General features: G+C 33.5%; 1 protein-coding gene across 2 annotated transcripts in view; it reads right to left on the bottom strand.

Annotated features, from left to right (window-relative positions):
- Positions 1 to 326: 326 nt before the first annotated feature.
- The window catches only part of LOC307052253 (cadherin-10), a gene marked incomplete at both ends in the record, with an annotated part of 121,156 nt that continues 106,425 nt past the window's right edge, over positions 327 to 15,057 (bottom strand). The window contains 4 exons of one of the 2 annotated variants that reach the window (XM_079703095.1): positions 327 to 817; positions 3,782 to 4,033; positions 7,212 to 7,320; positions 12,674 to 12,795. In XM_079703095.1, the coding sequence (XP_079559221.1) occupies positions 327 to 817; positions 3,782 to 4,033; positions 7,212 to 7,320; positions 12,674 to 12,795 (974 nt within the window). The remainder of the gene's footprint in view (positions 818 to 3,781; positions 4,034 to 7,211; positions 7,321 to 12,673; positions 12,796 to 15,057) is intronic. The other variant, XM_079703096.1, reaches the window with a different exon arrangement.

Genomic DNA, 15,057 nt, shown 5'->3' with positions numbered 1-15,057 from the left:
AAGAAACGGAAGCGGCTTGTTTGTGAGGCTGCTTAAGGGAGAACTATCCTGTTCATGTTTCTGAAATTATCTTTTATTTCCTAAGAAGGACAACACTGAATTTCCATAGCTTTGGCTCTTGGAAGTGATTAAATAAAACGTCGTATATATTCCATGAGACATTCTACAGGGAAGAATTAATGTAATTAATGAACAAATTAAAAAGGAAATGGGAAAAAAAATTGTGCTGAGTGGCAGGAAAATTTTCCTGAATATCAAATATTGTGAAGTGGAGACGGTGTCGGTAAAGTTACTTCTTCTTGCTTGAGCAGAACATATATCCTAGGTTAAGAGTCTTTGTCACTTTCCCCGCCACCGTACATTTCTGCCAGCTTATTAAACCGAGGCCCCCATTCTCGGAGGTAATCGTAGTTTTGGTCTCCGTCAGTGGTACCTGATTCTAAAGAACTCAGAGATTCCGCGATGGAATCGTTTCCTTCGTAGGCATACGTTGCAAGTGAGTCATAGGGCGGTGCAGTGGGGTCCAGATCGTGCTCTTTTAGCCTTTCATTAATGAAATCCCGGACATCCGTGTTATCCGGAGCTGTCGGAGTCCTCCGTGGGATAAATAAAGTTTCTGGAATAATATCTCGCCGCAGCTTTTTTTCCTCAATAGCTGCAGGATTCCTCAGGGTGCCGATATCAAAGGCCTGGGTGTCCTCCTCTCCGCCACCTTCATCGTTGTAGCTCACAATGTTGTCTCTGATATCTTCTTTAGACAAGATCAGAGGCTCTTTTTTCCGCTGTCTTTTCAGAGCTGCAAACAGTACTACTATAACTTGAAAAAAGAAAAAAAGATGCCTTAGAGGTCCATCTGAAACACATATTAATAAATAATGAGTGGAAGTACTATAAACGAGTTTGTTATTTAGGTTTTCTGGAACTGGTTAGAATTTAGGGTTAATTTTGTATTTCCATAATTTTTTTTTTTCAGGGCTTGTGGGGAGGGGGAGGCGTGAGAGGAGAGGGGAGTGTTGAAGGATTTAGCCAGAATGGTTAGAGTTTAAGAACAGTGATTCTAATTTACTTTTAAAACAATGTGAAAGGTTTTTTTCAAATACAGTGACTTACGTTATCTATTTTTCTAAGAACTGTTTAAAGATAGTTCCTGATTGTACAGACATTATTTATACTTTGCACTAAATAGTGACATAAGATGTTGTTTAAAAAATAGACACAAATCAAATCCAGCTTCAAATAAAACAATGAAGAAGGAAAAAATACACCCATATTTTTACATCCTTATGCAATATTAAAAAGGCAGCTTTCTTCACAAGATATGGAGTATCCATATCTGTTAAATAGCTTTGCGGATGGATTTACATATTTTTTTCCTTACATTGTTACTAGAAGGCCTTAATTACTGGGAAAAAAAGCTCACATTATTTAGACATTATTAGTTTAGAAATTTATGAGGTTTTCCATGGAAATATATATCACTCATGAGATCGAAAAAAAAAAATTGCTGGATCACATGATGGCAAAGAGTTAATTCAATTACTACACTGAATTAACTACAAAAATTATGTATGAATTTCAGCTATATGTATCTTAATGAGTATAGATCCACAAGTAGAAATGTGTATCATTCAGACAGGACATTTCCCTACTTCCATGGGAAGGTATCGGTAATAATAATAATATACTTATTATTTTAGTAATCATAATAATGGTAATAGCATAAAAGATAGGAGAAAGCTAAAATCATTTTCCCTCTGGTTGTATTAGTTTCCCACCCTCATTCTTAATCCCCAAATATTTTGGTCATAACTCTTTAAAAATGATGATTTAGAGAAACAGTTGTGAATTCAGTTAGATGAGGAAAGGAAGGGAAAATATCTTACCAGGTATATGTATGAAGAAATATCTATATTTATTTAGCCTCATTAGAACAAACATTTAAAGGATATGGGATTTATTACTGGTCTTGACTGAACGTGTCCCCTAAAAATTCATATGCTAAAGCCTAAATAAATTCCCAATGTGATGGTCTGTGGAAGTGGAGTCTTGAGGAAGTAATTAGGTCATGGAGGTGGAACCCTCATGAATGGGATTAGTGCTCTCTTGACATGACACAGGAGAGATGATTGCTTTCTGCCCCTTGAGGATACAAGAGAAGACAGCCGTCTGTGAAATAGGAAGTATGCCCTCGCCAAACATGAAATCCACCAGTGCCTTGATCTTGGACTTCCCTGTCTCCAGACTGTGAGAAATAAATTTCTGTGGTTTAAGCTACCAGTCTATGATATTTTGTTATAGCAGCCTGAATGAAGCCAATTATGTTATTATGTAAAGTGGTATTAAGTAATGTTTTCTGTTTTATTAACTTAGAACAGTAAGAGTTCTTGCCCTCAAGCTTGTGTGAGAGGGCAGACAAGGGACTTTTTTTTTTTTTTTGCGGTACGCAGGCCTCTCACTGCTGTGGCCTCTCCCATTGCGGAGCACAGGCTCCGGACACGCAGGCTCAGTGGCCATGGCTCACGGGCCCAGCTGCTCCGCGGCATGTGGGATCTTCCCGGACCGGGGCACGAACGCGCGTCCCCTTCATCGGCAGGCGGTCTCTCAACCACTGCGCCACCAGGGAAGCCCGGGACTTTTATTAATGCAACAAAACAGAAAGTTTTAATCCATTGACAACTGTTCTTGACTTTCAAAGTGATTAAAAAATAAATAGGCCACCACCAAGAGAAAGAAAATGTTTATTCAAGTTTTTGAGAAAATGTGACGTTTTCTTTTGGCTAAATTCATGATTTGTGCACACACATAAACTTGTGATGTAACGATTTTAAACCTCAGATTGTTTATGATCAGCTAAAGGATCTTAGCCAGTAAAAAATGTTCTAACAATGAGGATCATGAAACTTACTAAGATTGGCTTCAAAATCCCAGCTCATTTCACTGCTTCTTGAAATGTCAGATAGAGTGTTTTTTGATTAGAGTCACAAGAATAATCACAATAGTTTTAAGATAATGCAACTAGAGAGTAAACAATCTGATTTTTAACTCAAAAGCAGTTAAAAAGCAATTTGTTCTGGGTTATAAAATCAAGTATTTTTGTTTTACTGACAAGTGAACGAGGTAAAGGGCTATGTTAACATTATATAAGTGAAGAGGTAAGATAGTGAGGCCATTGTCCAGCTGTAGTAAGAACCAAAAACAGGGGAAATAAACTTTAGATTTTCTGAAAAAGTACGTATAAAGACTGAGGGCCCTAGCTTAGCCACTCGGAAATTGTGTAACCTTCGAAAACGTTTAGAACATCTCTAACTTTCAGTTTCATTATTTAAACAGGGAAGGTAATGACTCTATCTGATCAGATAAAATCTTTTAATATAAACAACATTCCACTGTTACTTGATGTCTGTCTTAAATTGGGGGGTTAGTTTTAGGGGAAGTATTTTTTTTATTCTTTTTTTTTTTTTTATTAGTTTCTGCTTTATAACAAAGTGAATCAGTCATACATATACATCTGTTCCCACATCCCTTCCCTCATGCATCTCCCTCCCTCCCCCCCTCCCTATCCCACCCCTCCAGGCGGTCACAAAGCACCGAGCTGATCTCCCTGTGCTATGTGGCTGTTTCCTACTATCTATCTACCTTACGTTTGGTAGTGTATATATGTCCATGCCACTCTCTGGCTTTGTCACAGCTTACCCTTCCCCCTCCCCATATTTTAATAGTAACTTTTTCACTTACAAACACAGTGAAGTAAGCCATCTAGGAAATAATCACGTTTTCTTACCCAGCAGAATAATGATGCAGAGGAGAATGGCGATCAAGGCCCCTGTGCTGAGGCCGGCGGGAAGGAGCAAGGCCTCAGCGCTGCAGGACTGCATGTTGCCTTGGCTGTCACATGCGCACACTCTGATGGTGAGTGTGCCAGTGCTGCTCTGAATCGGGTAATCGTTGTCCGATATCACCACAGGCAAGAGATAGGTGCTTACTTCATGTCTACTGAATCCATTTTTTCTGGTTAAAATTCTGGCAGTATTATCTAAAATAAATTTTAACATATTACAAATGGCTTTTGGGACAATACATTTGTCTCATCCTGATCACGGTAGTTTGACACAAAAATAAAGAGTTGTTTGTGTAAAATACAAAATTGATATCAATTTCCCTATCAAATATATACAAGGCAATTCAAATATAGATAAGATAAATAAGACAGTTTGAAGAATCTAATACCATTATTACTTATTAGATTTTTAACTAATTTTCAGATGTTTTCAAAATGGTGAATTTTTATAAGTGAATCATTTATCAAGACTATAGAGATGGTAGCATATTGTTTATCAGAGTTTTCAAAAAAACATAAATATTATGCATACCAAAGAAAAAATTATAGTACATGTTTTTTTATTTACAAATGTATGTGTGTGCACATACACAAACCACACATTAATCCAATATTCATGAAGAAAAATATGTTTGGGTAAATTTTAACTATAGTTGTACTTTTAAAATCAATTACGCATTCAAAAACCTTCAAGAGTCCCTATGTATGAAGAACAGTCAGCAAGTTACTTAATATTTTTGAACTTTGATTTCCACCCATTAAAATGAATACAGGGTGTAACTCAAAGTATTGGTGGAAGACATTAATGTGGAGTGCCTAACAGACACACAGAAAGAAGTAGGGACTTAATCAAGGCTAGCATCCTACTACCTAGTATATTGCTACTGATATTCCTTTATCCAATAACTCACCCAGTATCCTTAAATGAGGGTTGTGCATCTATATAATAATATTGAAAAATAAAATCAATATATACTTGGATGATAATTTCCTATTCTGTTTGTCCAATGTGCTGGGTCTTATTTAGCCAATCCCATAAGGCTGCTTAAAATGCCAATGTAGGGAAGGGAGTGAGTTAGGCAATTGCTAAATAAAACCAACAGGATAGCAAAATTTAAAAAAAAGAAAAGAAAGTGACAATCTTTTTGCAGGTATAGTGGTTGAACATAAAGTAATCATTTCCTAAATTTTAGCAAGAAGTTAAATCTTAGTATATCAGTTAACTACCGCATAATCTAGGAAAGTAAATTAGCAAAATAGAAGATGTACATAAGCAAATTTAAAAAATAAAATGTAATCTTGATAATTTTGCAATTCTGACTTTTCTTCCAAGAAGTATTAGGATACAATTCTTCCTTTCTCAAACCTTCACTAAAACAAACATTTACATGCATATGGGTATTTTCAGAATCTTCTTGCCTTACACTTTTTTAACTTTTCAAAAATTTCTAAATCTTAATTTTGCCTGCAATAGCTTTGAGACATTGAAGAGCCAAAAGAAGTTTTACCCTAAACTAACAATTCTGCTTGAATCATCTTATTAAATATTCAGAAAGTCATCATATAATAATGTTTTTGACTGTAAGTTAGTGAAAAATGAGGCATATTTAATAATGTGATACCAACTGTGGTATCACAGAAGCAGGAAACATATTTTAAGAAAGATGTAGAATTAAAGATTTTTAAGATGAACATACAGACAAATGCAAGGGTATTTTATCAAGAAGGTCAACTTTAAGGTGATGTCTATGTTATTGGAATTTCTTTCAAAATTCACCCAATAACAGAAAATAGTGAATTTATGCAAGATTAGATCAAATATTCCATCAGACTTTACTGGTATTCTATTTAGTGTATGTTCAGGTTTGTATTCATATGGCTTCAGTCCTTGCTTTGAGTAACTTATGTAGGATCGGGAACTCTACCCAGTATAGGAAATTGCTACTATTTTTCAAAAATTAATTAAGATTAGCCTTGAATTGTTTTCCCAGTAACTGTGAAGTGCTGTGATACGATAGTACTATTTCAAGTCTCTATTACTTTTTAAAATTGAGAGGTGGCTTGTTGAGATCCGGGGCTCAGTTTAACAAGAACATAAAACAAATTAAAATAAAATTAGAAAGTGGTACAATACAATACAATATTGTCAGCTCAGTACTAAGAATGTCCTGTCTAAATTCTATGTTTAGGTTACAAGATTCAGCAAATTAAAATGATGGGTCCTTTTCTGATATTCAGATATTACATCTGATATTGGGCATTTTGTATTTTATTTGCCAATTCTACATTAATATTTCCAATCACAATTATTTTAGGTGTCCTGAGGGACAGAAAATATAGACATTTCAGAAGCTCAGATTTAGTAAACAGATGTTACCAACCGATGCCTCCCTTCAGCTGATTTGTGCAAAGATCCTACTATACCAAATACCTCAATTAGTAGTTGCTCAGTGTAAAACTATCCATTATCTTAAACTGCTTTCTGACATTCTGAAAGCCACCTAGATACCCTATAGCAACCTGGCTCTGCCAGTGTACATACATAGTTAGGAAGGTATTGTAAATATGCCAATGTAGTTATTAGATTTATTTTAAGAATAATTATATCTATAGTAGCTCTAAAACAAGTGTGCCTTTTTACCAAAAACTACCTTATATAATTAGTTTTAACATAAATTTGTTGAAGAGAGAAAACTCTGATTACATACTTTTGTTTAGCTTAGAATAATTACCATGCATATTTTCCAAAGAATAAAGCTGTTTGACTTTTTGAAAATAGTGACCTATTTTTGTATTTTTCCTCAAAAATATGTTTCTGCTTTTTTTGAGAATGCAAGAAATATGTTTAGTATTTTTGATCACAGAGACATTATAAGATTCATATGTTACACAGAAGAATAGTGCATCTTGCCACTGAAACTATGTTTTTGCACACAATCCCCTCATAGGCTAATGTGGCTACTTTTATTTTTTCTTTGTCTCTTCTATGCCTTTTTGGCTTTGGTGAATCTGCTGCTGCTAAATCTCACTGAAGTTTACACAAGAGTCTCAATGAGCCATTCATTTCTCTGTGTGTCCTACTATTTTGTTATAGGAACTGATTATTCCGGCCTTTCTAATGTTTGCAAGATTCAGTCTTTGCATTAGAACTCATATAGAGTCTTCTTTCACATATTTTATAATCTTAAAATTCAAGAAAGTAACCACTGTTAAGTAAGAAATTACCATAATAGCTCATTAAAAATATAATGAAACCAAAATTTTGTAACACAGATCTATAAATGAATATATCATGTATATGGTAATTGTTACTTCGGGGAAAATTTCTTGTTAATGTCACCTTAAATCATAATGAACACGTTCTAAAATTTACCTTCATTGTCTTGTACTGTGAAGTTTGGATTGACAGCTGCTAAACTGAAGAAAAATTTTTGTCCACCTAAAGGATCATCTTTGTCTACTGCACTTATAGTCTGTATTAGCTGCAGAAGAGAGAAAAATGCATATTTATCAAACGTCCATGGGTAGAATCTGATTTATAATATGTAATTTTTTAATATCCAATTTTGCCTAACATTTTTTTAAGGGCAATTGATCTTCTTCCTTGTGCATGTACCTTTGTTTGAGTTATTCCATCTTTTTATTATTACTTAGATTTAAACAAAGTTTCTCTCTCTCCCTCCCACTCTGTTTCTGTCTCTGTTTCTGTCTCTTATTTCCCTTAAACACTATTTATTATTTTAATTAAAATAATAAATAGTAATTAATTTAATACTAAATTAATTAAATTTAATTATAATTAAACTAATAAAGAGTAACATTGTATTCTTTACAGTTTTATTAAATATAGCATTTGAAATAAGTAGGTAGTTCATGTATATTTAAACATTTATCTAGAAGATAAATGTATCTAATGTAGGAAAATTTAGAAAATTATTGTGATTAGGGCTTTCCTCTTCATTAAAAGTAAAGTGCAAACTATTCAAAGAATGTAGAGATTTTATAGACAATTACATATAACTTTATAAAGGAAAGACAAACATTACAGTATTATCTACTTTAACAGTAACTGTTCACTTCATTTTCACTGTCAACAGAATTATTTATTTTTAAATTCAACATATACATATAATACTATAGGGACTGGTTATTTTAAAAGAGTCAACTCTGATTTATTTTAGGGTAAGAGAATATAAGTAGTTATCTAGTAACAAAGTAGAAAATTTAACACCTTATACTATAAACAGATGACTGCTTTGAACATATTATACAATTAATTAATATTATACAAATATATATGTAACAGATAGCTATGTATTTTTGGCATATATATCCATTTTGTCCTTAACTTATTTATACAATACCATTTTATGCATTTTTGCATATTTTAATTTTGCAAGAAGGTTTCAGAAGTTGTTAAGTATGTGTTTCAATGCCTAGATAAATGGTCAAATTTATGTTTAACTGAAAAGAATATACTTTTTACTGCCTTAACTCAACTTAATATTGTCTGGATATTTGATGTAAATATTTGTTACTGATGTTTTATTAATTCAGAAAGGATTTTTAAGTTTAAAACATTATGTAAAATAATTAGAAAAAATTAAGGAAATATTTTAAGTATTCCATATTAAATTATTTTTCTTTTAAAGTGTTCTATAAAAATTAAAATGTGGGGCTTCCCTGGTGGTGCAGTGGTTGAGAGTCTGCCTGCCAATGCAGGGGACACGGGTTCGTGCCCCGGTCTGGGAAGACCCCATATGCTGCGGAGCGGCTGGACCCGTGAGCCATGGCCGCTGAGCCTGCGCGTCCGGAGCCTGTGCTCTGCAACAGTAGAGGCCACAACAGTGAGAGGCCCGCGTACCGCAAAAAAATAAAAATAAAAAATAAAATGCGGTAAAGTTGAGGTACTCCCTAATCATTTATTTCAAAATGATACAAGAAATATAATTGGACCAAACAAAGATAAATGTTTATCGTATACAAGAAATATAATTGGACCAAAAAAAGATAAACGTTTATCATCTAGAAATAAGTAGCAAAACAATCATTTAAAACTTTAAATAATTTAGAATATATATTTAAAAATCTAACATTATGAAATTTTAGTGGTTATTTAAGATTAACTATAAGTAAGAATTTATGGTTAATGGCTTATCCATTCATTCAAAAACCAAAAGGTGGTACATATATAAAGGAATTCAAGAGAAAAATGTTAAAATAATTTTAACTAATACCCTTTAAGATGTATCTATTCAGTTACAAATATATTTCTTGACTGACTCGTTTGTGGAGCAGTCTAAAAGATTTTATTTTCAAATAGTGATTTATAGAAATAAGTTGAAGAGAAAAAAATGGCATAAATGAAATAACATATCAAGAAAGATAGTAGACTAATAGAAATTCTTATGTTTATATATATCAATAGTAATGTATTAACTCTCACATACAGATGCATAAAAATTATAGAAATGTAAAAGTAGAGCTAATGGTCTTTTAAAATAAAAACTACAATGTCTCATAATAAATTTACATTTGCAACTGTGATTACAATTCCAGTTCATTTTTATGGACAAAATAACACAGTTCGGAGAATAAAATGGCCACATCTTTACATATAACTGTAAGAAATTATAAAGGTTTACATAAAAATTCTCAACTAAGATGTATTTTTTAATAAAAGACAGTAGCATTGTATATGGTAGCAATGCTTCAGCGATTTGCTAATGTATCTTCATTAAATGTTATAAAGGGAATAAGTAAAACTCATTTAACAATGCAGACAAAACAGAATGACATGCTGCAAATCAATATCATACCACAACATACTTTTATGACCAGAAGACTTCTCTATGCAGATGGAGACACTTACTTCCTTTACAAGATAGATTATTATTTTTTCTTTGAGATATAACTTGGCTTCTAGCATCCAACTTCCCCATATTCAGCATTTACCTTTTAATATAGTCTTCCTTTGCACTTCCAGTCATACATTAAAAAGTCACATTTTATTTCGGTATTTGTACCATAAAGAGTTGCAATAGAAATCAGAAGATGGCAACAAGAAGGAGGTAAAACTGTTTCTCCTGCCTCTCCCTGTAAGACCTCACTATTTTGACTGAAGACAAATTCATTTTGACCCACTGCCAATAAAAGAAGTTGCCACAGTTAGGAAAAAAAAAAAAAAAAAAAAAAGGTGATGTCCAGTATCCATTTTGAGCATATGAAAACTAGACACAGACAAGTCATTTATAGTTTATCTCCTTAGCAATTCTATAATTGGTTTGCATGTTCACTGAGCTATTCTAAAATAATCTTATATGAACTTGAAGGGTGTTTCAGGGATCATAAGATAATGGAGTGTGGGATGACAAATGGATTTTAAGATGTTTAGATAGAAAACTGGTCACTGAGATTTAACATTTTAGTTTTTTCGGTGAAAAGACTAGTCGTTTTCATTGATGCGAAAATTCCCTTTGCTCTGATAAAAAAAAAACAGCACCCTTTTTAGTTGTTAGGGAAGTAACTAAACACTGTTCTATGGAAAATATGTAATAGGATTTTGGGGGTTGATAAGGGCCTGGAGCCTAGATACTATCAATGGGTAAATATAAGCAGCCTCTCTCCCTGGAGAGGCTCCCTGGGAAATCTCTTGTGAGACTGAAATGTTACTGCCCTCTCACAGAAATTAAAAATTATTAAAATATATTTTATTGACCAAAGGAGTAAAACCTGAGTGAGGGAAAATGGAAGAAAAGAGAAATAGCCAATCCTCTTTCCCAAGATCTTTCCTTTCCTTTCCCAAGGTCCCCTAACTCTGTCTGAGATGGAAAAGATGGGAGTCTAGTCGCCTATTTCAATCATAAGACAGGACTATTCATACTACATCACTTGTAAATCGCATCCCTTTCCCCGGGGGAAAATCTTCTACCCTTAGGCCAGGGAATAGGCAAGAAAGGAGGAGAGGGTGGCAATTAGCTTTATTTCTGTCTCATTGTGTCCACACACCAAATGAATCAGAATTAAGTTCTATGTTGTTCTAAGTGCTGCTCTTAAAGAGCACTTAATTCAGAGGAGTACTGGGTGGACTAAACTACTCTATAAATAACTAAAGCACACTCAGAAGTTCCAAAAAGCTCCTACTTCCCCGGAAGGAGGGAACACAGACCTAACAAATTAATTTCAAGAAAGGCTCAGTGAAGAAGAACTTTATCAAATAACTATTTTGATTTTGCCTGCTAGGATGTCATACCCTAGAATTCCATCAGTGAGTATATTACAGTTCAGTTCAAGCAACAATTTTTCAGCATATGAGACCAAAATGACATCTAACAAACGAGTCTTATTAAAAATAACTACTATGGGAGGATTTGGCACATGCAGCCAATTAGACAAAAATTATTAATCATGTTCTTCTCAAATTTGTCAAAATAGACTACTTTTTTATTAAAATCAACTTTGATTTGATTATTTTCCCTCAATATACCAACTTGTTTTTAAAAGTTCAAAAACTATGAAATTACTGAGCCAGCTATAGGTTAAAAGAAAAAAGGCATAAGAACAATAAACAAACACAATCCCTTATTTTGTGTGTTTTGAATGCATTTGGGAATGAGTATTTATAATGACTCAAATGCTCTGAAAAGATATCTCTTGAAAATCAAATAGAATAACCATAGAGCGAGCAATGTATGCAGCAGTTGCAAAGTGGGTAATTCATCTCCTAGAGAAAAGGCTTCAACTCATATCATGCTGAGCCTGCCAAGCAGAGGACTATTTGGAATTATATTTTTAGGGCACACTGTTTCATTAAGAAGTAGGTTGGAAGCAGCTTAGTCCTTTAAATATTCCAAATTAAACATTTCCATAACACTTTCAAATAAAGAAAAATGAATCCAATTGCAGCAATTTTACCACTTCAAACAATAGACAGGCTATTGAATTCCTGTTAGAATCTTCTGAAGGAAAAATTTGAGTTATTTCACAGTCTAATTTGCATAAAAATGGACCAATGACATTGATGTTTATAAAAAGCATCAAATGATGTCAAAACGCAATACAGTTTCGCGATGGCTTTTCTTTCTTTAATAAAACGCATTTGATTCCCAATTATTATTTATAACATGCAGCTTCCTTCTGTGAATATGGCATTCAAACCAATTAAGAGCATCTCTTTCAGCCGTACAGGCTGGGGCTCTTCAAACAACAAAATGAGTCCACTGAGGAAAAGACTTAAAAGAGTTATAAACAAATCTGGTATAGGAAGAATGTTTTAAAGGACGAAAACGAAGTCATTACGCACTTTATGTGTTGCTACGATATTGAAATGCAAGTATAAGTCTTAAGAGTGAACTCTGCGGCCCTGCTTCAAAATCGTATTTGCATACATTGGAGTATTGATGGAATGTTTTGATGATCCCAAGTATTTGTCTCTGTTTTCCCCAACTTTCATTTCCCATCTTGTGAGCTGTTACCAATATTTATCTAATGGCACAGCAGGATTTATTTTTCCTTTTGTTCATTTATTTTTGTTTTTGAAAGTTTAAGAAGTTATTTCTTCTTACACTTTAACTTTTGTGGCTACAGTAAAATCTCATATTTATATTAGAACTTTACGAAGGACATATGAAATGTGTTACACTATTATTTAAAACATTTTTAACCCTAAAAACTTCAGCCTTTGTTTTTGTTTTTTGTTTGCTTTTAATCATACTACTGGGACTTTATATAAGTTATTTTATCTCTGTTGACTCATTCCTCTCAAGATTGGGAAAAGGAAATACTTACCGTCCCTGTTAAAATCTTCCTACACTTTAAAATCCTATGGGTGCTTACCTGTCCTGGTCTGGCATTTTCACATACAAAAGTGTCATAGAACACAGCAAATTGCGGGGCATTGTCATTAACATCCAAAATTCTCACAAAAACAGCCACCCGAGTCATCTCTTTGGGATTGTCTAGAAAAAGGAAAGGAAAAAATCTGTTTAGGAAGACACATTTGTACACCAGATTTAATTTATATAAGCCTCTTGTGGATATTAAGTGCTCCCATACAAACAAGCATCACCTTCATTCTACTAATGTAATGAGCAAATGCGATAAAGAAAATTACTGCAGAGCCTAATTAAGTAGTCATGAATTCAGTTATTAATGGGCTCAAGAGTACTATTAATATTTTGAAAAATCTTTTAAAAGTACAATCCAGTATAATTGAGTTCATATTATATTTGTGTCCTTATTCTCCAAATACATAAAATAAGAACAAATATTTATTAAATCTTTATTATATGTCATTATATTTCTTAATTCATACCATTTTTTTTTTGGATGAAGAGTGGTTTTAAATAAATTAGTAACTTGCCCTAGGTCATCTACGTGGTAGTTGTTATATTACAACCTACCCTTCTGACTACTTTTATCACTAAAATGTATTCCAACAGCTACTCTCATCCCTCCTTCTGGAAATTTTAATATATAGCTACTAATTTTACAAATTGGATGGAAATTTACCATGAAATACAAGATTTTAAATGTTTCATTAATGCAATTGTTACTGGTACCATTTCAACAATCCAGGCTCAATTTTGTATAACAAAATTAGTTCAATAGTAACATGTAGTGTAATAATCATGATTTTTTTTTTTTGGCTAAAATCAAGGGCATCAAAGTTTTCACATAAAAATATGCATTTAAAAATGTTTTGATTTGTAAATGGAATTTTAAAATATATCTTAGCCTTGGGTAACAACCGCATATTAGTCATAATTGCATTATCTCCACCAAGAACTTTTCTAGGCACTTGCACTGATATCTGAGGTGTTTGGGGATCTTAAATTCAGGTTTATATTCATCAGCCTTTTTGATGTCAAAATCTCAGTCTCTGGATATAGTTCAACTTCTTTGTGAACTTCGGTAAAGTCAAGCTCAAGATCAATATAAAAGGGGAAAGGAGATAATTTGCTAAAAATAAAGCAAAAAAAAAATCAGATAAGCTGAGGGACAGTAGCCATCTTACTAAATGGCCTCTACCAACCTCAATTATGAATAATATGATTTACCCTTGTGAAATTTATCTGATTTTCTAATTTTATCTAAATAATTTTCAGATACAGGGGTTAAAAAATATTGTCAGGTACAAACAGGGAGTATATCACTACTCAAAAGAATTTATTTCTCCTCGCTTCTCTCCATGTAATTGTAATGATACTAAAATAATTAAATCAGCATTTTAAAAAAATAACATGTAAAAACTGATTACTTGGCAGGGACGTTTACAAGGCTGAGTAGTATGAAGCAAGGCAGACCCTTCCATCTGAAGTGTATTTGCCTTACTTTACTCTTTTCAAGGGAAACTTTAAAGTGCATCTCCTCTTTAACACTCGTGTTTAGTCTTCCTTCAGTCTTCTCAACCCATATGTGTTCAGTTCTCAGGTTCTGATTTCATATTTGCTAATCTATTGCTGCATATTATTCACTTCTTAGTATGTCAGGTGGTTAGAGTTTAGATCCTGGAATCAAACAGAGTTGACCTGATTCCCAGGTCTACCACTTATTCATTGTGTGACTTTGGCCAGTTTACACTCTGTCTCTAATGTCTCAGTTTACTCAAAATGATTCAAAATAGAACTTCTGATCTTATACAGTTATTTGAATAATTAGGTGAGCTAATGTATGAAAATTTCTTATCGAAGTATCAGTTTGTTGGTATACACACAAAACCAATACATGTTGACTTGTTATTAAGATCATCTTTATTATCATTGTCATATCTTCCTTTATTGAAATTTATTTATCTATTATTTATTTTTGTCTGCGTTGGGTCTTTGTTGCTGCGTGCAGTTTTTCTCTAGTTGCAGCGAGCAGGGGCTACTCTTCGTTGTGGTGTGTGGGCTTCTCATTGCAGTGGTTTGTCTTTGTTGTGTAGCACGGGCTATAGGTGTGCGGGCTTCAGTAGTTGTGGCATGTGGGCTCAGTAGTTGTGGTTCACAGGCTCTAGAGCTCAGGCTCAGTAGTTGTGGAGTATGGTCTTAGTTGCTCCGAGGCATGTGGGATCTTCCTGGACCAGGGCTCAAACCTGTGTCCCATGCATTGGCAGGGAAATTCTTAACCACTGCACCAACATGTAAGTACCACTGTCATATCTTATTTCCTTACATTACTTAAAAGCTTCAGCTATCTTTCTCCATGCAAAGCATCTACAAAATAAAAATGTGTTAACT

Source organism: Hyperoodon ampullatus (genome assembly GCF_949752795.1).
Source record: "Hyperoodon ampullatus genome assembly, chromosome: 4".
Taxonomy (NCBI): domain Eukaryota; kingdom Metazoa; phylum Chordata; class Mammalia; order Artiodactyla; family Ziphiidae; genus Hyperoodon; species Hyperoodon ampullatus.
The sequence above is the reverse complement of the archived record's forward strand: the minus strand, read 5'-3'. Positions and strand labels throughout refer to the sequence as shown.